General features: G+C 40.5%; 1 protein-coding gene across 2 annotated transcripts in view; it reads left to right on the top strand.

Moving 5' to 3' along the window:
* The first annotated feature begins 5,902 nt into the window (after positions 1-5,902).
* The window catches only part of LOC126365946 (sorbitol dehydrogenase-like), a 110,279-nt gene continuing 88,277 nt past the window's right edge, over positions 5,903-27,904 (top strand). The window contains exons 1-2 of one of the 2 annotated variants that reach the window (XM_050008730.1): positions 5,903-6,064; positions 6,175-6,208. In XM_050008730.1, the coding sequence (XP_049864687.1) occupies positions 6,005-6,064; positions 6,175-6,208 (94 nt within the window). In that variant the 5' untranslated portion in view covers positions 5,903-6,004. Of the gene's footprint in view, positions 6,065-6,174; positions 6,209-7,132; positions 7,199-27,904 lie in introns of those variants that run through there. The other variant, XM_050008731.1, reaches the window with a different exon arrangement.

The raw sequence follows: 27,904 nt of genomic DNA, 5'->3' as shown, positions 1-27,904 counted from the left end.
CAAAAATAGTATATTTATAATCCTGATTATGTGAACTGAAACATAAGCCCACACTATTATTTATTACAAACCGTTTTCAGATTAGTATTATAATACTGACAAAGACCAAATGATTAAGCAAAAAAGCATGGACACATTTTTGCAGTTGTTACAAACCGCACTGCTATGATCCTAGCACACATGTTTTGTGAACTTTCAGCACACTGTATTTGATTTTCTGTTTTTGAAGAAAAACGTAATGTAACATTCTCTTCTCGAAGTACACTGTACTATTGCTGTTACCACTGCTGCTTTTTGTTTGAGGGATAGTAATGAACTTCTCCATATCCATATATATGTATTTCTGCAGATTTTGATAGGATTAGAAGTTCTTCTGATCATAAATGATTGGATCAACTCCACTGAAAATTCCTTGATAGAAAGTATCCTCTTGCGCAAAAGCTCTCCTTTTTTATGTGAGACGATATTTTGTGTAAAGAATAAAGACATATAGAGTGCGTATATTCATTACATTACACCAGAGAGCACTCGTATGATTGTGCATTATCAGATCTATAATATCCACACAGCTCTTAATTTGGTTAAGAAATTTCACAATCTCAGCTGTTGTTCATATATAGAGTTATCGCCATTCATGGTATTCAGGAGGATTACAAACATGTTTTACATAAGCGAAAAAATTACCAGTGTCATTTATTTCATACACTGTAGAACCAAAGAAATAGGTACACCCGCCGCGAGGAAACAGAAGCGCCGCAACACGACGTGGCAGGGACTCGACCGATGTTTGAAGTACTACTGGAGGGAATTGACACCATGAATCCTGCAGGGTCGTCCACAAATCAGTAAGAGTACGAAGGGGTGGAGAACTCTTCTGAACAGCACGTTGCAAGGCATCCCAGATATGCTCAAAAAGTTCATGTCTAGCTTGATGGCCAGTGGAAGTGTATAAACTCAGAAGAGTGTTCCTGGAGCAATTCTGTGCTAATTCTGGACGTGTGAGGTGACGCGTTATCCTGCTGGAATTGCCCAAGCCCGTCGCAATGCACGTTGGATATGAATGGATGCAGGAGATCAGTATCACCTGTCACAGTCATATCTAGACTGTCAGGATCCCCACATTACTCAACCTGCACACACCCCGCACCATTGCAGAGCATCCACCAGCTTGAACAGCCCCCTGCTGACATCCAGGGTCCATGGATTCATGAGGTTGTTTCCATACCCATACACATCCATTCGCTTGATATAATTTCAGGTGAGACTCGTCTGACCATGCAACATGTTTCCAGCCATCAACATTCCAATTTCAGTGTTGACAGGCCCACGCGAGGCGTAAAGCTTTGTGTGGTGCAGTCATCAAGGGCACAAAAATGGGCCTTCGCCTCCAAAAGCCCATGTCGATGATGTTTTGTTGAATGGTTTCCGCGCTGATACCTGTTGATGGCTCAGCATTGCAATCTGCAGTAACTTGCAGAAAGGTTGCACTTCTATTACGTTGAACGATTCTCTTCAGTCATCGTCGGTTCCGTAGCTGCAGGGTCTTTTTCTGGTCTCAACGATGTAGGAGATTTGATGTTTTACTGGATTCCTGCTATTCACGGTACACTCGTGAAATTGTCATATCGGAAAATCCCCACTTCTTCGCTACCTCGGAGATGTGCTGTGTCACATCACTGGTGCGTCAACTACAACACCTCATTCAAACTCACTTAAATCTTGATAACCTGCCATTGTGCAGCAGTAACAGATCTAACAAATGTGCCAGACACTTTTTGTGTTATATAGGAGTTGCCAACCACCGTGCCGCATTCCGCCTGCTTACATATCTCTGTATTTGAATACACATGCCTAGACCAGCTTCTTTGGCGCTTCAATGTAAATGGAAATGGATTTGAATTTAGTTGTCTGCTACTATTTGGCAGCATCTCATTTTGGGATTTCTCTTTTATTCGTCCTCATTGACCCACAACAGTTAGGTTTTTGTAACAAGAGATGTTCTGCCAATGGTACACTTGTAAAATAATTACCTATAGTATAATTTCTAGCTGTACTAGCAATATTGCCTCCAAGGGTATTCACTAAGGTAAGGCTCAAATATTTCTGGGGTCGATCGCCTGTTTCCCTTTCGGTATAGTCAGTCTCATCGATGGGATAACCAGTTTCAGCTTCACACATCCAGAATGTTTCCTTGCACAAATCTACAACGGTCGCTAAATGGAGCCATTGTTCATCCACGTTTTATTTTGCACTGTGAGGTTTTTATTCCATAGCATACCACTTGGAGCGACATATATGTCAGGAGCTTCACTGCTTATCCGTCCAGAGGGACTATTATCAACGTCATCACCATCACCACTACTACTTTGTTCTTCACCCAAAGAGTTGCATGCTATGCCTGAGGAACATCATTGCTTTCTCCTGAAGCAGTACTTACACCTGAATGGAAATCGTCATCTTCAGCTCCCCACTAAGTAACAACTACTTCAAAATCTGCGCTTGAAAAAAACGTAGGGATACGCTGTCTTCTTTTTTTATTTTAGATGTAGATTCCGACATTCTATCTAAAACACTGTAATATGAATAAGTAACCTAAGTACTGTCTTCTTCCATCTTACCGTTTAGTGTTACAAATTGATCTTACCTTTCTTCCGAATGAATATGGAATGTCAAACGCAGCATTGCTGCACAGCAAATCTGACATTTCTATCCTGCTTCATGTACTCGTAACCATCTACTGCAGTATTTCGCTCTCTTACACAACACAGGAACATGCTGTCTGATAGCTGAACGGGGTTGCAAGTTGTAATAACGCACTTTCTGCAGTCACGACAACACGTATGTGTGCCAATAATGTATTCTCTGAATACCAACAAAAAGTAATTGATAGCTACCCACTCTGATTTAATAAAAACCATAGGGTCCATCGGACAGAAATTGTATAAATTTGTGGAATAAAGAAGAAAATCTAAGTGATCTGACGACACAGATTTCTAATAGCACTTTTAATGTGTTACTGTATATTGCAAGAGAGCATATCTAATAAGTAGGGGACCAATTTTAAGTTTTTTATACGATCTGGTGAGCGAGCAGACCAAGGCGACAAGTACACACTTTATAGAGCACGCTGGGTTACAACAGAGGTATGTGAGCGAATGTTACCCAGATGGAACAAACCCCATGGAATGTTGTTGATGAATGGCATCACAACGGATTGAATCATGTTTGACGAACAATTCTGCAGTCAGGGTGCGTGCATAACCACGACAGTGTCCCTCGAAATCGCACTCCAGACCGTAGTTCCAGTGTGTATACCACGCAGACAGGTTTGTTGCAGGCCCTCAAGAGGCCATCAACACATGGCTATCACTGGCCTCGAGGTAGTACCAACTTTCGTCAGAAGATGCAACAGACCCCTCCCCGCCCTCCAATGTGCTCTAACTTGGCACCACTGAAGTTGCAAATGGCGGTGGTTTGCGTTCAGTGGAAAGCACGCTACAGTGCCTCTGTCACAGAGCTGTCCTTGAAGTAAGTGATTTGTAACAGTTCGTTGCGTCGCTGTGGTGCCAATTGCTGTTCAAATTGCTGCTTCAGTTGCAGCACTGTGTGCCAAAGCCATATGACAAAAGAAAGAAAGAAAAAAAAGCCCTTCGCTCGGGTACTGCCACGTTGTCGTCCGGAGCCCAGGTTTCTTGCGACTGCACACCGCCGTTGCCACAAAGCACGTACAGTGGCTACGTTCCTGCCAAGTCTTTTTGCAATATAGCAGAATATATAGCGCTATTAAAGTCGCGAACCATGGCGGATGAGTTTAGGTTTGTTCTGCACATCTATGTCACGCATTGTCTGGCAGCCAATGACCGCTCAGTAGCGTTCTGTTCTGCTGTGAATTTTGTAGCCAATGCGAGCATTTAACGAGATCGTAGCGAGTTATTTAGTGAGTTTTTATTCCATTTGTTTCGAGTAGTCACAACTGATGGTCGTGGTATGCGAAAACTACTGCACAAGCAAGCGAGAGACATAATAAGCTGTCTTCAAGCGCAGAGCACACGTGTGAACTTGCCGCAACCGTCGCTTCGAACTGGCAACAGTAGGCCTACAATCCCCTCCGTGTCTCGAGGCGCGCGAACTGCCGTCGTTCGCGGATCGGACTACTACATGATGTTCAAACGCAGTGAGGAGTTGATAATGGTATCTTTGTCGCCTTAAAGGTGTTTGTGACGAACATCAGCTCACCACGTCCAATCTCAAAGGTAACTAACGATTACGACCGTTACGGAGTGTATTTAAAACAAACCTGATTTGAACTCTTATAATGGTGCTACTAGCACCTCTGTTATACGACTGGCACGAAATTTGAGTGGATATCATCTTTCAAATGTAGACCAACTTACGTTTATGTCGCACAACTCCTTGGTGTTGCGATTTTTTGTCTGTATATCTTTACTTTTGCACAGACGAAATGGAAATAAACCAGATCAACCAGAAAAGCCCTACGCGAATAGTACCTACATTGCACATGCGTAATTACTTGGCCGTCCTAATCAAATCTTCGGTCGCTCACGGGAAGATAGTCTCGGCACAAGGCGGATTTTTCTGAAAGCCTTGGCGGGCCGCACTAAAACCGTTAGCGGACTGCTTACGGCCAGCGGGCCACTATTTGTACAATCCTGATCTAGTAGAAAGCGTCGAATGCTCTTTACAACTGTTCGCGGATGATGCGGTTGTTTTTAACAATATAGCAACGCCAGAAGACAATATCGATTTCAGAATGACCTGGAGAGAACTGAATGGTGCAGGTTCTGGTACTTGACCCTGAACGTAAATAAATATAACATAAATGAATGTCACTGCTGTACAATACACTACTGGTTAGAAAAAGTTGGAAATAGTAGCTACCGTAAAAAAATGTAAGAGTAGCTATCCAGAGCGACCTTAAGTGGAACGACCATATCAAAGAAAGCAGCTGCCAGGCTGGGATTTAGAAGACCAGTCTTAGAAAATGTAAATCATCCACGAAAAAAATGGATTACAAGACGCTTGTTCGACCGATTCTTGAGTATTATTCATCAATGTGTGTTCCTTACCAGACAGAACTAAAAAAATGATCTAGAGATATGTTGCCTCCAATGAGGAGCGGCGCGTTTCGTCACGGGATGGTTTAGTCGGCGGGAGCGCGTTACCGAGAAACTCCATTGGCAGACTTTACCAGACATGCGTTGTGCTTCATGATGAGGTTTGTTATTGAAACTTCGAGAGGGCACTTTCCAGGAAGAGTCGGATAACATATTATTTCCTCCCACGAACATCTCGCGTAATGACTACGATGAGAGAATTCGAGAAATTACAGGTAATCCAGAGGGTTACCTTGAATCATTCTTCACATGCGCCATTGGAGAGAAAAGTGAAGGGAGATTAGTTAATGTGACCAGAAGAACGTCCGCCACACAGCATTAGGTGGCTTGCGGAATATAATGTAGAATTAGAAGGATTATTTTGACTCTGCTGTGCGATCTAGAGTGGCCTCTTGCTACACTCAATGTGTGTGTGTGTGTGTGTGTGTGTGTGTGTGTGTGTGTGTGTGTAGGAAGGGAAAGTGGTTTGTGTGCAAGAGAATGAGAGGGGGAGGGGGGAGAGACGTGGAGAGACAGTATTAGATCGTCGATGTATGTTAAAATGTAACTTTCTGACTGAATGTGCTTCAGATGTTGCCTCCTATGTATGACGAAGAATTATTCTCTCTGCACTCGTTACCTCGTATCTCCATTCTGTACTAACAAGAAAATAAAGCTGCAGCTTACATACAGTGTGTGCTCCTGTCAAGTTCATGTTATATGGTCGTCTGACACCCTACGTGGCTGATAAGACTACGCACCACGTAAATAAAGAAAAAAAAAATCAGTCACCTAGGTGCGTTTCTCGTCGCTTGTGGTAATCCACGGTCTGGTAGAGTTCATTTCATAGTACAATATATTTGTGTTAACTGTTGTGAAGGTAGTTCGAAATGACAGCCGAAGACAGGAATTTGTCAGCTGTTTTGTATGGAATAGATGATTTAAGGCTGGTAAGTTGCAAGCAGTTCCAATTATCACAATACAGACACCAGAAAAAATTCAGAATCATTCGTACGAGTTATATGCAAGAGTGATTATGTATGCCTCTTTTCCTTTTTAGGAGGAAATGCCAATTCCGGAACCAAAAGAAAATGGTACGTTAAGTTGTGAAATATGAAGGTAAAACATGACTATAGTATGACAACAGATTATCTTGCGTTAAAACGTTAATAGCGAAAGCATACACAGGTTCACGGCTGTGGTTACTTTCGGGATCAACGGTGAAATCGTTTCGGGACATCACAGCAAGTGGTTCGCAGTACACTTGCTACTAGTCAGTGTCCATTATGTTTTGTATATTTCTTCAGTCTGATATGTAACTCGTATCTCTGCCTTTGTGCTAAGCAGGGATCCAAGTTGTGATTGTGAAAATCATTTAGATCATTTTTTTTCTTAAGAGAGAAAGGAGTACCAATGCTCGCTGCCACCTCCCCCCCCCCCCCCCCCCCCTCCCCACTTTCGCGCCAGCTACATTAGGCATTGTATGACAAACATTGACTGGTGTACGAACAGCTTACGTAACGACGACATCCGTATTCTCTAGTAAAATCGCAAGAGTTTTAAATGTTAAGAGTTGAGCAAAAACCAGACTATGAAGATGTTCTGCGCATGTCTTGATGCAATCTCAGCATCTTCTGTCTCGTTTATGTGCATGGTATTCACCTGATCTGTCCCTCCGATGATGATGATGTTTGGTTTGTGTGGCGCTCAACTGCGCAGTCATCGGCGCCCGTACAAAGTCCCAATTATTACGCAGTCAAATTTTTTCGCAGTCCAATCGAACCACTGTCACAAATCATGATGAGGATACAAGGATGAGGACAACACAAACACCCTGTCCGCAGGCAGAGAAAATCCCCAACCCGGCGAGGAATCGAACTCGGGACCCCATGATCTAGAGGCAGCAACGCTAGCCACTAGACCACAAGCTACGGGCATCCCTCTCTTGTTTCCGAAGAATTTGTACGAACGATAAATTTTCGTTACAAGTCTTACTGCTGATATGATTGCACGCTCTTTGTGGGTGTAGACATCTCACACCTACGCACAGGGCTTGTTCCGGATTACTCCAGGGCCAGTTGCAGGTAAAGCAGCTCTTATTTTTTTACGCATTTCTACTTCCATATAATAAGTGAAGGTACCGTCTAGTAAAATTTTATGAATTCAAGCAGCAGCGCATACTGTATACCATACGAATACTGTATACCGTACGAATTTTGTACCAATCTCAGACTACCATGACAATTTTTTATTAGGTGCATTCACGTAGCCAGGAAAACCAGTGTTCAGATATTTGAATACTGTGATGGCATACCATCTTTTGTGTTTTTCCAACCAGATGGTTGATAATACGTAAATGCCCCACGTTCCTGAATTTCGCGGGCTTCCCGAGTTTTAAGTGTGCCGTAACACATCCCACGAAGCCTCAGCTGGGACCCCAAAATTCACGACTTTTAGGCACAGCGAACAATTCGAAATATAATGGCCACTCACTTAAAAATGGTCAGCTACATGAAAATGAATGCGTAGAAGGCGGTAAGCAATGCACTTGCTGTACGGTGCGGTATGTACTCTTCTTTTATAACTACCTGTCCCGATTTTCTGCAAATTTGCACTGACAACATTCACTAGCGCTACTTGCAAAGTATGTTAGACTTCACGACAGGCTTCGGTTGCCATATGTCTCGATTAATCGGGAATGACCTGTTCTTCTTCTTTTTTTTTCTTCTTTTACTCTACTCAATGTACTGTAGTTTATTTCACGCAATCGCAAAGCTGTATAACAACCATGATTTACTCGTTCATATTGTTGAGTAAGTTGAGAACCATGAATTCGTATGCTGTTGCAGTGCCTGTGTGTCTTATTATAGTGTGTGAGTTCTCATTGATTTGTGATGCCCAAAGCGAAACATAACTACTCTTTCAGCAACGGATTAGAGAAATGTGGCCTTTCACAAAAAGAGGCAACGTAGCGAATATAGCAATCACCAGCTGCATAATGGAATGACAACAATGAACATTTGTGCCAGGCTGGGCTTCGTACCTGGATTTGCCGCTCATTGTGAGCGGTCGCCTTACCATTTGCCTATCTGTGCACGACTCGTGTCCAGACACAAACTTTCATATGTTGCCAGCCATGCACCTACAACCTGTACTCGTACATCCTTAATGTATATTCCTGTACAGGTGAGATATGTTACTGGAAAGTTGTTTTCCTGGTGTCAAGAGAGTGTCACATAACTATCCAAAGGGACTCTGCATCGTATTCAGAATCACACAGGTACTGCAATATCATATTTATCTGCAACTTTCAAGTAACATCTCTCACCCGTACAGGAATATACATAATGGATGTACCAGTACAAGTTGTAGATGCAAAGTTGATGACGTACGGAAGTTTGGGTATGGCCGTGATCTGGGCACGGATAACCAAATGGTAAGGTAACCACTAGTGATAAATGAGAAAACTGGTTTTGAGTCTCGGTCCACTACAAATTTTCATTGTCATCATTCCATTCCATAGCTAATGGTTATCTATATTCGATGTTGCAAATACATTTAATGTATTTCATAATAACTATAATTGCTGCATTGCCTTTGCATCGTATTCAGAATAACACAGGCACTGCAGTATCGCATCGGATACAACAGAGGATACACTCATTGCTACCACTGAATTGACAACAGCATGTAGAACTGTAAAACACTGCCATTCATTTAATTCACTTGATCACATGATGAAATTGCATTCAGTTATGTATCCTAGCTCTGTGAATGCTAGCTGGAAGCAGATTATTGTCTGTCACTTGAAACCATTCCTCCTCCCATGGGCACATGACTCTGTACTTCAACAACAACGCTGGAGTATGCAGGGTGACAGCAGACTGAACTAACTGAGAATCACGACACACCTCCTTTGGTGCTATATCCACCCTTCTGCTCCCCACAATACCAAGTTGCCTTGGAAAGCAGCAGAGAGACACCTCTGTTGCAAGGACAAAAGCCACAGCAATACTCAAATACATTCTTACACCTCTTCTGCATCGATGTTCCAAGCCAAAAATACATTATTTCTGCTATGATCATGCTTAAATTCCGATACATTCTGCTACAATATCAAACATAATTCATAATATAGCCTACACAATATATTGATGCTATATAGACTAAACAAAACACCTGAACTGTAGGCAGGCAATGGAAAATCCAGGATGGAATGTAACAGTATCATGAGAAGGAAAGTTGCTACTCAGCATATAGCAGAAATGCTGAGTTGCAGACAGGCACAACAAAAAGACTCTCACAATTATAGCTTTTGGCCGTTAAGGCATTCGTCAACATTAGACAGATATATGCACACACACACACACACACACACACACACACGCAAATGCGCTAGCGCGCGCGCGCGCTCGTGTGTGTGTGTGCGCACGCAAGTGTATGCGTGTCTATTGTTGTAGTAAAGAAAGAATAAAGGAGGATAATTTTGGGTCTAAAGAATAGTTACAGTTTGAGAGTGGCAATAAGGAAAAGAACGATGCTATTTGTCATTTGACTATGTTTGATAATTATTTTGGTCAGCAGGGTGATATTTTTCCCAGGGAAAGGATTAATGAGGATTTGTTCTGTGAACAGCATCACTTGGTACGTAAAAAGGAAGCGTGGCACCCTGTAATAACAGCAAGTGTACAAGGTGTACATACTAAGAGTTTGCTGGACACTGGTAGTGATCTGAACAGCTAATCACTGGCATATTTTTAATCTATTAAGAACACACAAGATATAGTAGTGATGCATGTTTCTGGAAAAAAAAATTATGGTGCTACTGGTAAGCTATCAAAGAGTGTGAATCAAGAGGTACTATTAACTGTGGTATCGGCAGGACAGCTGTTGGAGTGCAATTTCTCGGTTATTCAAAATCTCAGCATTGATGTAATATTTGTGACTAATTTCTTGTGTAAATAAAAAGTAGGGGGTTCAACATTTTATGTTGCATTCATTATGTGGTGATAATGCTTACCCCAGATGTCCGTCTCATTTTTCGTGTTTCCCTGGGCAGTCAAACTCTTTTCCTATCCCATCTGTAGTTTATAAGTGAATCAGAAGCATTCTGTCTTCGACTTTCATATGATTTAGTTCAGCAGGCTACTTTAGTATAGGAATATTTCAGAAAAAGTTTCTCATATGTGGCGGAGACGGTGCAGCTTATCTGAAAACATTACCATCTGAAGTAACCAGCTTCTTGGTGTAGCAGCAGAGACAACATACAGTAAAAGCCATCTTAAATATGAGATCTTAATAATTATTGTGGTATAATAGAAGTGTTTGTGTTCAGTGCACTCAGTATATGGAGATAACTATCTACCTATAGAAGTCTAACATTAAAGAACTACAACTTTAAACATAGTTGCCTGGAGTAATGTGTGGAAAGGATAAGTAAGATTTGGATGTATATCACCCTTCAGGCTAGAATATTAGGCAATCTGATGGAATACAGTGAAATAATAGTTTTTCTAAGTGATAATTTTGTCTAATCGGTAGTGAGAGTTAAGTTTGCCTTAGCATAAGACCCTCAATGTAATAATTTCATTAATTGTCTGCAAATTTCACTAATCCCATCATTAGACAAAGTATATTGAACTGTACACTCATAGTAGCTTTTGTTAAACTATCTGCCACTTGTTACTGAGAGCTAATGTATTGAACATTCAGATGTCTGCTTCACAGGTAACATATGAAATTGTATTTAATATCCATGTGCTTCAGTCATCTATGTTCCCACTTCTGTAACAGACAATGCATCATTGATTATTTTCAAAAACTGTGGGAGGTTACAGAGTTATTTTAAACTCTTCAAGAAGATTCTTCAGCCACAGGACATCTGTTCCAGCTGTTGCTGATGCAATGTGTTCTGCCTCCACTGAAGAAGTTTAGCCTTTACAAAACTCAATTTCAATTGCTCACTTGACTAGGTCTCCAGAGCAGCAACTAAAACTTCATATTGTGGAGGCATCATTAGTAAAAAAACTGCACACTATATCAGTTTCTTCAATATTAGCACCCAGTGCTTTCAAATCATGTATAAACTCATCAGACCTTTAAAAAAATATTTTAAATAGTATTAAAAAAATATTTTCAGTAGTATTATCATTGGAGTTAAACATCTTTGTCAACAGAGTCTAGATGAATAGCCCTACCTCTCCACTCAAAAGTGTGAGTTAGCAAATTCCACAAATCATGGGCAGTATCTTTGTTCTTGCCATACTCCAAATACCTGCCTGAAATTCTTTAGATTATTTGTAACTTACATTTTTTTATCATTTTTGCTGAGTTCTTCCAGAAGAGCTTTCTTTTATACGCATTGTTCAGTTGGTCATTCTGTACACATTTTATGTAGGACTTTTCCACGAAACTCAAGAATTCGAAATTTCCAGTTGCTAAAGTTCGTGCCCTCAGACAATGCTATCCTGTACTTCTCGATCTCCTGAGCCACGACTGTGAATCATGTATTGAATTCATTAATTAGCTTTTCCACCTTTATTTATCATAGTGTACAACCTGGCATGTGGTTCCATAACTTGTTGTTAATGCTATAAATTAACAAGTATTTAGATTAGTAATATGTTTTTTACTTATCACAATTACAGCTACAGTAACCCATGAAGACAAGATACAAGCAAAAGGGAAAAACCACATATAAAAAACAGAGAAAATAAGTCAAAAGCATAATTATTAAACTATCATCACTTTAGTATGTGTGCTACCTGTTCATTATTGAAAGGCATTTTACATACAAATAAATGAGTAGCCAACATTTATCCCATAGGAATGTGCGGTCTTCATATGACATCTGCAGTGCTTGAATACATTTGTGTACTTCTGATGCAGCAATATGTTTGTAAAAGTTTGGTGTAGAACTTTGGGAGTTACTTGTGTAGTTTTGTGTTTCCTTGCTAAAGTTGTGGGACTTTTACATAGCTATTCCTATTACTAGTATACCCAGTTGTTGCATTTCAGTCACCTGTGTTGTTCTTTCTGTTTCATAAATCTGTTCATTAACATAATCTCTAGCCACGGATGTCTGCAGAACAAGAAGTGTCGGTGAGAGCTAACAGATGAAGAATGTAGGGGTTCAGATTACCATTTTTTCTTGGTTTACAGCCCTAACCTGTTTCTGCAGTTATAACAAAGTGAAGACAACAGTCATTAAGCAAGTTACTATATTGATTATATGTCAAAAGTTTGAACAATATACCTATAATCACTGTTCCTCTGTCAATACCATTGTGATTCTGATAAACTTTATCTTTGTTGTGTCATGTTATCTTATTCAGAACAGCATGAATCTTTTGAAGTGTGTGGATTACTATTTCTTATGGATTGCACCCTACTCTGAAGATTAACATAAGGAATGTAAATATTAATTTTACTGCATTTGAGACACACAGCCCCAGATCTTGTTCCTGCTTTTGGCACACAAAACAGATAATTACATGTTTCAGTCTAGGTGTGCATGTTTAAGTCTCATCTAAATATCTATAGCTCAAAAACTTGAAACATCAGACCTTTTTTTCATGTTTACCTGTGCACCATGAATCACATGAGTAACTGCCAGTATTCAGTTACTGCTGTGAGATTCTAGTAGTAAGTAATTGGTTGCACATTTAGATAACAGACTGAGAAGTGACCATCATGATGTGAGTGTGGAAGAATAGGCAAACAATCGCAACTCCAGTTTGGAATATTAACAATATAAGGAAAAGAACAGATTGCTACTCATTGTAAAGATGACATGTTGAGGCGCAGATATACACACACTGAAGAGCCAACGGAACTGGTACATCTGCCTTATATTGTGTAGGACCACCGAGAGCACTCAGAAGTGCTGCAACACGACATGGCATGGACTTGACTAATATCTGAAGCAGTGCTGGAGGCAGTTGACACCATGAATCCAGCAGGGCTTTCCATAAGTCCTTTCCATAAGTATGAGGGGGTGGAGATCTCTACTGAATAGCGCATTGCAATGTATCCCAGATATGCTCAATAATGTTAATGTCTGAGGGCTTTGGTGGCCAGATGAAGTGTTTAAACTCAGAAGAGTGTTCCTGGGGCAATTCTGGATATGTGGGGTATTGCATTGTCCTGCCAGAGTTGCCCAAGTCCATTGGAATACACAATGGACATGAATGGATGTAGGCGATCAGACAGGATGTTTACGTATGTGTCATCTGCCACAGTCCTATCTAGACATATTGCGGGTCCCATATAACACCAACTATACACACTCCACCCCATTACAGAGTCTCCAAGGCTTGAACCGTATCCTGCTGACATGCAGGATCCATGGACGCATGAGGTCGTCTCTATACCCATACACGTCCATCCACTAGATACAATTTGAAATGAGACTCATCCAACCAGCCAACATGTTTCCAGTCATCAACATTCCAATGTTGGTGTTGAAGGGCGCAGGTGACACATAAAGCTTTGTGTTGTGCAGTCATCAAGGGTACACAAGTGGCTCGGCATTAAAATTTGCAGCAATTTGCGGAAGGGTTTCACTTCTGTCACATTGAATGATTCTCTTCAGTCGCCATTGGTCCCATTTTAGCAGGATCATTTTGTGGCCACAGGCATGTTGGAGATTTGATGTTTTACTGGATTCCTGATATTTGCGGTACACTCATGAAATGGTTGTACAGAAAAATTGCCACTTCATCACTACCTCGGAGATGCTGTGTCACATCACTCATGCATTGATAACAACACCATGTTCAAACTCACTAAAATCTTGATAACCTGCCACTTTTTGTGTTATATGAGTTGCCGACCACCGTGCCGTATTCTGCCTGTATTCGAATATGCGTGCCTACAACAGTTTCTTTGGCGTTTCAAAGAGTGTGTGTGTGTGTGTGTGTGTGTGTGTGTGTGTGTGTGTGTGTGTGTGTGTGTGTGTGTGTGTGTATTCCCCCCCCCCCCCCTCCCCCCACCCTCCCTTACCTGTCACAAATGCATGTTGCCATATGTGGCAGCTTGCACCAGAATGTATTGGGATTCCGGTCCGAGCTGCCAGTAGATGAACTGTGCTTACTTGTGTAAATGAATCTGCATATGTTTCCTTTTTTGAAGAAGGCTTTGCCTGAATGCTGCATGTGTAACAGTCTTTTTGTTGTACCTGTCTACAACTCAACACCTCATCTTTATGGTGAGTAGCAATATATCGTTTTCATTATGTTGTTGTTAGAAGAATAATGGTGTGTAGGTGGCAAATGCAGACAGAGGTGACACAAACATGATATTTGCTTTCTAATACTTGAAGTCACTGTATTTGCTATTGGAAATGGGGGAACACCTGATAGCAGATTCATATGAAGGACAAAAATTCCCTTGGAGTCAAATCTGATGAAGATTCATATGTGCCAGAAAGTGTGTGCGGCTACAAGACTTCATGCAGTTGTAGGCTACCAGCACTTTGCTGTTATGTTTGGTTGATCCCATGTAACTCCAATCAAAAAGTCATTTAATGTATAGTTGTTTTGTCAGTTTAAATGGAAAGCTTGCTAATCATAGGTCACATACTATACTGAATGTCAGAAATTGATGATACACAGTTTTTCAGTGGCTGAAGATTGTGCCATTTAAACATTGTTTCAGATGCAACAATGAACCTCTATCAGATGACATGAGCATAATTGGTGTTGTCCTAGACCATAAGGGATGTCATACCACGTTCGACGTTTAATATGGACATGTTGTTAGTTTGAAAGTGCCCCTACTAGTTAAGTTTCCAGTGTGGGGTTTTGCTTGTCCTCATTATATAACTGTAATTGTAAAAGAAATACTGTAATGCTCTCTCACATCAACCTGATGTTCTGTTTTGCTCTAGACATGTTTGGCAAAAAACTTGTCTTAAGATTGTTAGACTTTATGAAAATTTAGTTTTACATCAGTAATTATAGACTCTGCTGTTTGATACGCAAAATCAGTTGTGATGTTAGGTTACACATATATTCAAGAGTGGAAGAATCATAATCTCAAATCATATAAACACAGTGAAATTCCACATTTGTAACCTCTCTTTATCCTCATTGACTGCTCAGTGAAACTTTAACTTATCCAGAACAGTTTGCCAAATAGTAACATGGTCTGTGTAGTAAATGCTTTCTGCTGTTTAAACGATGCAACAGTTCTGAAACATTTTTTATATGCAATGTTTATTCAACAGTATATTTAATAGTTCATGTTTCTCATATTCGAAATCATTATGTAACCACACCTGTAGACATTTTATGCAAGGTGTTTGTTCAGCCACAGTCCCAATTCAAGAATTGTATTGCTTTCAGTTTGTGAGTAAATAGAAGTGGATACCAAGTCCCTCACATGTGTTTCCTTGAACTCACCTTTAACTTTTTATTGTGGGAATACATAAAGTGTATTCTATATTAAACACCAGTAATAACAGTAGTTGGGTTTTTCGAGTGTGTACATGCATCTTTCATAACCTTGTTCTATATTGAAATCTAATTATTGGGATGGCTTCTAAGGTAGTGCTGCTGTGCCATGGCACCACTTGTATGAAAAAGAAATAATGAGAAATATACGCAAACATCACATAAAACATTGTTTGGAGTACGTATTTTCTTATTTGAAGAGGCGCATTTTGCCATGCGCGCTCTCACGGTAGTTTTCTTAAGCTTGGAGCCAACTGCAGATTGGCACTGTCTATCCTCATAAGCATTGTGTGAAAGGCTCAGCCATCATTTTCTACACTCTTCTTATGGCATAGATGGAGCCACATCTGGCCTGGCTCAGAGCTTTACATTGCTTCCGCCAGAGAGCAGTGAGGTACAGAACCTATACAAGCACCATCTGCCATCTAGCGATAATGTTAGAATGTATCGGGCCACAAACTTCTTGTAATCCAGTTTTACAATCTTTCTGCAAGTTACTGCTAATGCATTCCTAAATGCAAATTAATGCTTAATTAAATTGAATACAGAAATAACACACTTAAGTATCATTATAAATAACTATATATAATTTGAATGTAATTAGATTTTGGAACTAAGAGGCATTATTTCCATATTGATATTTTTCACAACAGAACAAAAAAACTAATGTATTCACCGCCCATGGACCATCTGTTTTCCAAACAACAGTGTAGTATTTCTGTTAATACTCATTATATTCATCTAATAAGGTTTTGTTCAAACATGTTGTAGTTATTGTAAAGTCAGGTAATTTATCGTATATAGCTGTGTGCACAGTGTTATCTGTAAGGGAAAATTCAGTTGTCTGTGAAAATAGCAAACATGAACCAAATAAATGAGTAATTAAAAATGCTATTTAGCACCAGGACTCTCAGTGAAAAAATTCAGATAAAAGCACTAGGTAGGCCACTCCCGAATCTAAATCTGCAGCAGCAAACAAATAATCAATGCCGTAAGTTCAGTTCTGAAATTTACCAAAAGACAAATGGATTTGTGGCTGCAAAGAAAGCAATGCTGTTTTTTGTTTTTCTTGTTTGTTATTATTCTGGGAGATGTTCATTGGTGTAAGACTGGAATATCTGATACTGGGCATATATGGTCTAAAATGAAAGTACATGAAATGTCAAAGCAACACATGAATAATGTGCTTAGTCTTTCATTTCTAGGCAAACTTAACATTTAGCTGAAACTAGATTCACAATATAGACAAACAACTGACAGCCACAACAAACATGTAAAAAGAATAAATACATAATGAATTTAATTTTAAACTGTATTCGGTTGTGTGATGCTTTGGAACTGGCTCTCAGGGGCCACAATGAATCTGATGCCCCTCAGAATAAGAGTGTTTTTTGTGAGCTAATTCGGTTCATTGTGGAACTGGATAAAGATCTTCAAGTTCATGTCAGTCAAGCACCAGAGTTCAAAAGCATTTCTAAGATGGTTCAGAACAAACTACTACAATGCATGTTGGAAGTGTACCATGATGAAGTTCATAAAGAAATCAAACACGCTGATTATGTTGCAATAATAATGGATGAAACCACAGATGTGTCTTGCAAATTTCAATTGGTTACTGTTTTGTTAATAATGAAGCCCGTATCTTTCTTGAACATCTATCAGATAAGTCTTCATTCTTTTCTAACTCAACACAGAGATCCAAAGTGTGGCACAGCATTACTCTAAAAAGCTTGCGCCATGTGTGTGTCACGAGATAGAATTACCATTCGCGAGTAGTAACAGATGTTTTTGAAAACAGGGAAGATCTTATTACTGTTATGGAAGTCATTGAAACACGTGAGAGCATAAAACCATCTTTAGTATTGAAGAGGCTGGCTCTTTCAAACAAAGGCTGTAAGATAATGAATTCATTTTCTAGCTATAATTTTTCTATATGATAGTGCCTCATGCACACATAGTTTTTAATCAGCTTCAGAAGAAGATAACCAAACTGACCAAGACATCCAGAACTTTGAAGCGGTACTGCAAAACATCAGAGATAACATTGACTCCCTCCTTAATGAGATTTGTTTCGAAAATGACGAAACGGTGCCTGCCAAGATGGGCATAAAAAAGGAGATGCTTTGGAAGTGTGCGATGCCATCCTTTCTGAAACAAAATTGTTTTTACTTCACTGGACACCTCACTGCAGGCACCTTATTTGATGTAAATCAATTTTACAAGTACATCACAAATTTTCCAGACAAATACCTTGAAATTACAGACACATATAAATTTCTGGAAAAAATATAGTTGAAGGGTGAGCTTCAAGTCTTCTATGCTAAACCTGTGTTGAGAGCAGTTTCTGGTGCAGTCCATTTCTTTTTCTGATACTAGAGGATGAACTTCATGAAACATTCGACAAGACTGTTAAACTTTTGAAACTGCTGGTCACAACGTCTATCTTTACATTAGAAGCTGAGCAGAGTTTCTCAATGCTCAAGAGGATTAAGATGTTCCTATGTAACCTATGAAAGAAGAACGACTGAGTGCCTTAGGAATGCTACCCTGTGAAAAGTCATTCATGTGTAAAATTGAAGATTTCAGTTTGAGAGTGGCAGATTTATTTGCCAACAAGAAGGAGCAACAAATGGATTTCCAATACTGTTCCTACTAATTATTTTGGATCTCTCTTCCCAAAGTCATGGAGTTGTTGCTTTTGGTGAGTACAATACTTTTAGTTTTAAATGTTGGTAATTTGATTAAATTTGCTTCACAAAATCCAGATTACAAGTTCGAGTAATTTATACATGCCCTTTCATTTCTCGTACTGGTACTAATGTTGTAATGGACACTTTTCTGGCAGCCGGCCAAGAAAGTAAAACAAATGGTGAGTTCTGGCAGTCTGGGGGAGAAGAACGGAGTAGGGTACAAGTCATGCCTACCTCTCATAGGCCTGGCAGCCTACGTCAGTGTTCTGTGCTCCTGGGAGTGACCACACATACGCTGTGAGAGCAGTGGAGAATTGTGCTGTTGATGTGTGTGCGCGCACGTGCATTTGTGCATGTGAGGGAGATTTTCAGAGTTAGTGTTACATTTTATGTCTCATGCAGACATGTCTCTCTCTCTCTCTCATACAAATGCTTACTATCACATGCTTCAGGAATATATCAAACTGTTACTGTGCATAAGAAGGGCACTGTTGTAATAAGTGTTCCTGTTTTCCTGTGCGTCTGATATAATATCTTCTGAAATAGTGACAAAATTCTGTAAAGTTTCATTATTCCGCATGTTTACTGGAGCACCCAAATCAATTCTCACCAAGCCACCGCCTTTGCTTTTTAGCTTTGGGGTGATCATTCCTCTATATCTGAATGAAGTAATGAGATGCATAATGTTTATCTAGCATAAATAGAACAACTGACTAACAGCTTGAAACCTTCTTTATTAAACAACAAGAATTGATTTTCACACTCTTTACAAGACTTATCACATTTATTGAATCAATAATTGTGCAAATAACAATTATAATGCTTCTGAGAAGTCTAATCATCTATAGTTTGGTCCCAGGAGTAATTCCTAAATAAAAGGATGTTCAGTTACCTTTTAAAAAAACATATTAATACTTCATAGTTTAATTAGCCTAAGTGTTCATAATGGAGTGACTTAATAAAAAAATATTTCTGTTAACATTTTAGCAATGCTGGTTCGGTCACATAATATGTATAGGTGTAGCACATACTCTGAGCTAATACAAATTTTGACATGAAAATTTTCGTGCAAAATGCCAGGAATTTTTTTTTTTTTTTTTTTTTTTTAGTTGGCTTTCATTGGTGTGAGGGGCTGAACCTTTACACTGCCTTGGCCTGGCATTCTCCCACAGGTTGGTCAGTAAACATCCCATTAAGAAACTACCAACAGGGTGACACCTCTTGCATCTGATTTACGATGCAATGCAATGTCTTGTAAGACATCTACAGGTTGTCAATTAGAACAAGTTGACAACAGCATTGGCTCGGTAATAACAACAAGTTGTTGACAGCATGAAGATGGCTATACAAATGTGGGTCTGCATACTCTGCACATTCTTATGATTGTGATGATGTTATACATGCAACAGATGGTAAAAAGGAGACGAAAATTTAATAGTAATGGGTGACTGGAATTCGAGTGTAGGAAAAGGGAGAGAAGGAAACATAGTAGGTGAATATGGATTGGGGCTAAGAAATGAAAGAGGAAGCCGCCTAGTAGAATTTTGTACAGAGCACAACTTAGTCATAGGTAACACTTGGTTTAAGAATCATGAAAGAAGGTTGTATACGTGGAAGAACCCTGGAGATACTAAAAGGTATCAGATAGATTATATAATGGTAAGACAGAGATTTAGGAACCAGGTTTTAAGTTGTAAGACATTTCCAGGGGCAGATGTGGACTCTGACCACAATCTATTGGTTATGACCTGTAGATTAAAACTGAAGAAACTGCAAAAAGGTGGGAATTTAAGGACATGGGATCTGGATAAGCTGAAAGAACCAGAGATTGTACAGAGTTTCAAGGAGAGCATAAGGGAACAATTGACAGGAATAGGGGAAAGAAATACAGTAGAAGAAGAATGGGTAGCTCTGAGGGATGAAGTAGTGAAGGCAGCAGAGGATAAAGTAGGTAAAAAGACGAGGGCTGCTAGAAATCCTTGGGTAACAGAAGAAATATTGAATTTAATTGATGAAAGGAGAAAATATAAAAATGCAGTAAATGAAGCAGGCAAAAAGGAATACAAACGTCTCAAAAATGAGATCGAGAGGAAGTGCAAAATGGCTAAACAGGGATGGCTAGAGGATAAATGTAAGGATGTAGAGGCTTATCTCACTAGGGGTAAGATAGATACTGCCTACAGGAAAATTAAAGAGACCTTTGGAGAGAAGAGAACCACGTGTATGAATATCAAGAGCTCAGATGGCAACCCAGTTCTAAGCAAAGAAGGGAAGGCAGAAAGGTGGAAGGAGTATATAGAAGGTTTATACAAGGGTGATGTACTTGAGGACAATATTATGGAAATGGAAGAGGATGTAGATGAAGACGAAATGGGTGATACGATATTGCGTGAAGAGTTTGACAGAGCACTGAAAGACCTGAGTCGGAACAAGGCCCCCGGAGTAGACAACATTCCATTAGAACTGCTGACGGCCTTGGGAGAGCCAGTCATGACAAAACTCTACCAGCTGGTGAGCAAGATGTATGAGACAGGCCAAATACCCTCAGACTTCAAGAAGAATATAATAATTCCAATCCCAAAGAAAGCAGGTGCTGACAGATGTGAAAATTACCGAACTATCAGTTTAATAAGTCACAGCTGCAAAATACTAACGCGAATTCTTTACAGACGAATGGAAAAACTGGTAGATGCGGACCTCGGGGAGGATCAGTTTGGATTCCGTAGAAATGTTGGAACACGTGAGGCAATACTGACCTTACGACTTATCTTAGAAGAAAGATTAAGAAAAGGCAAACCTACGTTTCTAGCATTTGTAGACTTAGAGAAAGCTTTTGACAATGTTGACTGGAATACTCTTTTTCAAATTCTAAAGGTGGCAGGGGTAAAATACAGGGAGCGAAAGGCTATTTACAATTTGTACAGAAACCAGATGGCAGTCATAAGAGTCGAGGGGCATGAAAGGGAAGCAGTGGTTGGGAAAGGAGTGAGACAGGGTTGTAGCCTCTCCCCGATGTTATTCAATCTGTATATTGAGCAAGCAGTAAAGGAAACAAAAGAAAAATTTGGAGTAGGTATTAAAATTCATGGAGACGAAGTAAAAACTTTGAGGTTCGCCGATGACATTGTAATTCTGTCAGAGACGGCAAAGGACTTGGAAGAGCAGTTGAACGGAATGGACAGTGTCTTGAAAGGAGGATATAAGATGAACATCAACAAAAGCAAAACGAGGATAATGGAATGTAGTCCAATTAAATCGGGTGATGCTGAGGGAATTAGATTAGGAAATGAGACACTTAAAGTAGTAAAGGAGTTTTGCTATTTAGGAAGTAAAATAACTGATGATGGTCGAAGTAGAGAGGATATAAAATGTAGACTGGCAATGGCAAGGAAAGCGTTTCTGAAGAAGAGAAATTTGTTAACATCGAATATAGATTTAAGTGTCCGGAAGTCGTTTCTGAAAGTATTTGTTTGGAGTGTAGCCATGTATGGAAGTGAAACATGGACGATAACTAGTTTGGACAAGAAGAGAATAGAAGCTTTCGAAATGTGGTGCTACAGAAGAATACTGAAGATAAGGTGGATAGATCACGTAACTAATGAGGAGGTATTGAATAGGATTGGGGAGAAGAGAAGTTTGTGGCACAACTTGACTAGAAGAAGGGATCGGTTGGTAGGACATGTTTTGAGGCATCAAGGGATCACAAATTTAGCATTGGAGGGCAGTGTGGAGGGTAAAAATCGTAGAGGGAGACCGAGAGATGAGTACACTAAGCAGATTCAGAAGGATGTAGGTTGCAGTAGGTACTGGGAGATGAAGAAGCTTGCACAGGATAGAGTAGCATGGAGAGCTGCATCAAACCAGTCTCAGGACTGAAGACCACAACAACAACATGGTAAAACATGCATTAATTTCAAGTCACAGTAAACAATAATTGGGTTGCAGAAGCATCACAGGCCCACACATTCATACTACTCTGGTGTAAAAGCAAGTTTTGCATTGTGCATCACTGACAAGTAACATAGCTCAGTCAAACTTAGACCATACATAGGACTTATCACAGTATAGTACAAAAAGTAATTAAAAGAAACACACAATCGGATGAACAGTAATGATGCATTCAATAAAGGACAATAATTATACTGATGTCATTGTGATTTATGATGGTCCCCTGAATGCTACAAAAAGCACGACATGGTTCTTAATATAGTGTATGATCACCATGAATGGCAATGCATGCTCTACAATGTGCTCCCGTGTTAGCCACGAGACTGGTAAGGAGTTCTCATGTCTTAGGACATTCTATTCCTCCACCAGTGCAGCTGACAACAGCTGGATGGTCATTGGTACATGTGGACGCACTGTGATACATCTCCTCGCCACCTCTAACACATGCTTGATGCAGTTTAAGTTGAGGGAACACAGAGGCTACACCATTTGCCGAATGTTCTCTTGTTCCAAGGGCTCCTGCATCTGCACTGGTTGATGCAATCAGAAACTGTCATCCATAAAAATGAAGTCAGGACCGGATGCACTCCTGTAAAGACAAATGTTGGGAAGGTGTACAGTGTCATAGTGATGTTGACGAATGGTCAAGATGCCCATGCAACATTATGCCCCCCTGCACTCCCCCAAACCTTGACACCTGGCCCACCAAAACAACTGTGTTCAACACTGTTCTTGGGTGCGTTACATGTCCCCACCTCTTGCCATACAAGGTCACACATTAAGCACCAAGGAACATTGGCGAGCATGATCATTTTAGTGTTCCAATGTTATGGTATGGGGAAACAAAATGTTGCATGGGCGCAATGATTTCAAATTTTTGAACACAGTATACACAACAGGCAACACCCTAGTGACATTCTACTCCTTCCCAACGTTTGCCTTTTCGAGAGTTCATTTGGCCCCAAGTTAATTTTTATGGATGACAATGCAGAACTTCATTGATGAGTGTAGGTATAGGAGCTCTCAGAACAGGAAGGTATTTGGCTAACAAACTGGCCTGCCCAGTCCCCTGCCCTAACCCCAGCAGTACCAAGGCATTTCCCATAACACGCATTGCCAGGAGGCTGGAGGTACTCTATGCCCACTGTTAAAAATTCATTAGTGTTGTTTAGTTATATTAACAACATACTTTTTAAAGATGTAATGATGTGCAAGTAGGTTCTGGAAAATAACTTTTAGCACACTCTTAGAAATATCAATGCACTTTCAATAACATGCACTACTGACATTATAACAAACAACTAAAAGAATTTAAAAATTGAGATTTCATTCATTGTTGCTGAGTTTTATTCTCAACACACTTTTTAAGGAGATACTGATGTTGTAAGTAAAGCCCTGAATGTATAAGAATTCAATATGATATTCATTTGGAAAGTGACATCTACTAAGATTAAGTTTAACTGAAAAATTTAAAACATGCGTGGAATCCGGAGGAAGAATACAACAACAAATATTTATTCCAAAATATTTAAGTATGAAGTAACTGGATAGATTACACCAATATTACAAAATAGATAGTTGCTATTCACCATTTAGCAAAGATGCTGAGTTGCAGACAAGCACAACAAATAGACTGTCAGAAAATAAGCTTACGAGCTTTTGGCTGACCAGGCCTTCATCGGAGAGAGAACACACACACAACACATTCACATAAGCGCAACTCACACACACATGACCGCAGAGTACGGCTGCCGAGGCCACACAGTGAGCAGCTTCACATGATGGGAGAGAGAACCAGGTGGTGGGGGTAAGGGAGGCTGGGGTGGGAAGGGGGACAGATAGCACGGTAGGGGAGGGGGACAGTAAAGTGCTGCTTGTGGGAGCATGCAGGGATGGGGTGGAGAGAGGGTAGGGCAGCTAGGTGTAGTTGTGAGGTTACATGGAGGGTGGGGGATTTAGCAGAAAAGGAGAGAGGTAAAAAGATGTCTCTCCAGTCACCCACCACCTCCCAAAGTCCCACCTTCCAATCACAGAGGAGCATTCCCCTCATGACTCAGTACCACACAGGACTGGAACAACCAAATCACATTCTCCACCAGGGTCTCAACTATCTCTCGCCGTGCCCTGAAATGAGAAATATCCTACCCACTATCCTTTCCACCCCTCTCACAGTGTTATTCCACCACCCACCAAACCTATCCGTGTCCACCCGTACACAACTCCTGCTTCCAATCCCTTGCCTCATACCTCTGTAAAAGATCTAGATGGGAGACCTGTCTCATACATCCTCCCACCACCACCACCTAAGCCAATCCAATCGTAAGGATCACCTGCCCCATCAAAGGCAGGGCTACCTATGAAACCAGTCATGTGATCTACAAGCTTGACTGCAACCACTGCACTGCATTCTATGTGGGCATGATAACTAACAAGCTGTGTGTCCGCATGAGTGGCCATCAACAAATTGTGGCCAACTAACAGCTGGACCACCCCACTGCTGAGCACACCACCCAACACAATGTTCTTCATTTCAATGACTGCTTTACAGCCTATGCCATTTGGATCCTTCCCACCAACACTACCTTTTTTGAATTGTGAAGGTGGGAGCTCTGCCTGCAATATATCCTACGTTCCTGTAACTCTCTGGGCCTCAACCTTCATTAGTCTCAGTTCTTACCCTCTAGGCCCTTACCTGTTACCATCCCAGCACTACACAGTACTCATTCCACAAATGCACCCACAGTATTATTACCTCTCTCCCTTTCTGTTACCCCCTTCCTGCCCACCCGCCATCCGTCTAACTTCTCAACTGCATCTAACTGCCCTACCCTTTCTCAATGTCATCCCTGTATGCTCCTGCAAGCAGCACATTATCGTCCTCCACCCCTATCGTGCTATCCTTCCCCCTCCCCGCCCAAGGCCTTCTTCTTACCCCCACCACCAAGCTGCATTTCCCATCACATGTAGCTGCTCGCAGTGTGGCATCAGCAGGCACAGACTGTGGTCGTGTGTGTGTGTGTGTGTGTGTGTGTGTGTGTGTGTGTGTGTGTGTGTGTGTGTGTGTGTGTATGTGTGTGTGTGTGTGTGTGTGTGTGTGTGTGTGTGTGTGTGTGTGTGTGAGCACACTGCAGAGCATGCACTGCCATGCATGAAGATCACACTCCCTATAAAGAAACATCTCCTGCCTTTTGCAATGTCCAGAATTCTCCTTGCAATTCTCTACAAGTGTGAATTGTGGTGACTTAAAAGTCACTTGCGAATTTTGTAAAATTGCTTACTCAAGCAAATACACTTAATCCTGAACTAAAATTGACCTAATGTCATTTCATAACTGTACATAGACTTTTCACTGTAATGAGAATGTGTTTGATTTTTTCAGGGGGGGAGGGGCATGTCATTAGCACTCTAGTTCACAACTGGGAAAAAAAAATTTACAACACCACAGAAGACTGTCACTAATGAAACAAGCCACATGCAAGGAGAGCTAGTTAACTACTGGCATCTACAGAAACAATTTCTGCCTTTCTTTTAGTCTGTAAAATATGGCTAGAATGTGATATTGCCACAATCCTTCCTCTATAGAAATTGGTTGATCTGACAGGCTGATCTATAGCATAGCCTGAGGTCTAGTATAGGTTGATAGGTGGCAATTTGATTACAAGTCTGTGTACGAGTTATAAATAACAAACTGATCTGTAGCATAGCCCAATGTTGAAGTTTACTGCTACAAAAGTACAAACCAATACACGTACAACAAAACACATTGTAAATATGTTTCCTTCTCTGCCATAGATATCAATTCCAGTTTTGTTACTTTTTCTTTCCTGTGCATATTTTCCAGATGGGACTTTAATTCCTGCCATTTCAAGCATGTATAAGCTTCACACTCGGCACGACACTTTAATACAGAAACAGGATATGTGGAAAACAACTGTATAAAGCAAAATACGTTATTCATATTAATCTGCACATGATATGCAAGACAGCTTAACAGAGGAACAAGATACATGGTGAGCAAATTCTTAAAGAAACTAGTCCATCACACCTCAGCAGACACACGTAACATTACAGTGCATCAAATTACATTCAATACTTTCCTTACCTGTCCTTTTGTGGACCTGTGTGTTTTCATGTGCATGTCAAAAATGCCTGCCGATTTGCCACAAATGTGAGATTATTTTTTCGCTGCCTTGCTGTTGCCGTGGAAAATCCCCCGCAAGTTATATCTGTGGAGAAAACATTTCCCACAAACATCACTGGGTGCTAAACATTTGATCCAGATGTAAACAGTGTGAACCAAACTGTGTAATGTGTACACAACATGCATCCCTGTTTGAAACTGATGTTTTCATTGGCTGATTATAACCTCTATCATCATCGGCTGACCTGCATCTGAAGCAAATATCTGTGGAATGGAATGTATTTTAGGTTGGGGAAATAAGCACTCATGCTGCCTGCACAAAGGTTACAGGTCGACCTGTGTGGTGCTGTTGCTGTGATCTTTCTGGTAGCCACGGAAGCCTCAGCAGTGAGGATCTAAGTTGGGGAGAGGCAAGGGGGAAGGGGGAGGAGAAGTGGTGGAGAAGTTACCAAGAGGCTGTGACACAGCCTGCAACTGATGGTGTTGCCTCTGCCATAAAGCAGGAAAGTTTTTAGTGTTGAGAGCTGGTACTGACTTTCTGGCACCTCTTCCGCTCTGCATATAGTATTTGACATCTGCTTGATCTTTGAAATCTATGCTGACCATTTGCAATAATTATCAGGGTGCACCCCTGTTCAGTGCAGGCACTTTGCTGGTGTGGTGCATGATTTTGTGCAGAGATAGCTGAAATGATCACATTGAAGTTTGATACAGCAAGGATTAGCATTGCAATTCCATTATCCATGGTTACATCTTTGGCACCTATAACATTGTATGGAGCCATCACAGATTCTGTAGGATTTGATCTTGCATTTAAAACTGAGAAGTCATTTCACTTTGTAGATGGAGTTCCACTTTGGATTCCTGGTGATGGTTAGACAGAAGATGGGCCTTTTCCCCAGCTGCTGTTTGCTGTCAATTTTCTTGAACTTTTTGTAGGCGATGATGATGTGTACTTTGTGGTTTAATTCTTTTATGGCATCCTGTACTTACTTTTTATGACTCTATGGGGAGCTATCTTACTACTACTTTCACAAACTTTTTAGAGTCCGAATTGTAGGTGCAATATTGAATTTTTCTTATTTTTTAGTTTCTTTCAATATACTGGTAGTCTTCAGCATTGTCCACCTGGATTTTAATACTATCTTTGCTCCAGGCACAGAGGTCTTTCCTTTTTAGCCCTGGCTACAGTTCACTTAGCAGGTCAAGTACCCCTGGTCATGTAACAAATGATGAGTGGTACTCTGTATTTTTTGTCTCGTTGTAGTTGTGATGTCCTTGGGCAGGGAGCATCTTCCACAGCGAGAAAGTGTTTCAAATCGGTTAGCAGTAGGCACTGTGACCTTGATGTCTACTTTCTCACAGTTCTGAGGTAGATGCATCTTAGTAGCTGGCATTATATACTCCATGGCCTATATCTTTGACTAACTGTCAGGCGCATCACCTGGTTCACTTTGTGTTCATGTTTATTTGCGTGACTGTTTGTGTTTTTGGGATGTGACTAGGCTGTGGTAGCCCAGAGAACTGCGACAGCAGGCTGAGGTAGACCTCTGTTCA

Source organism: Schistocerca gregaria, chromosome 4 (assembly GCF_023897955.1).
Source record: "Schistocerca gregaria isolate iqSchGreg1 chromosome 4, iqSchGreg1.2, whole genome shotgun sequence".
NCBI classification, from domain to species: domain Eukaryota; kingdom Metazoa; phylum Arthropoda; class Insecta; order Orthoptera; family Acrididae; genus Schistocerca; species Schistocerca gregaria.
Note: the sequence above shows the minus strand (reverse complement) of the source record. Positions and strands in the feature narration are given on the sequence as shown.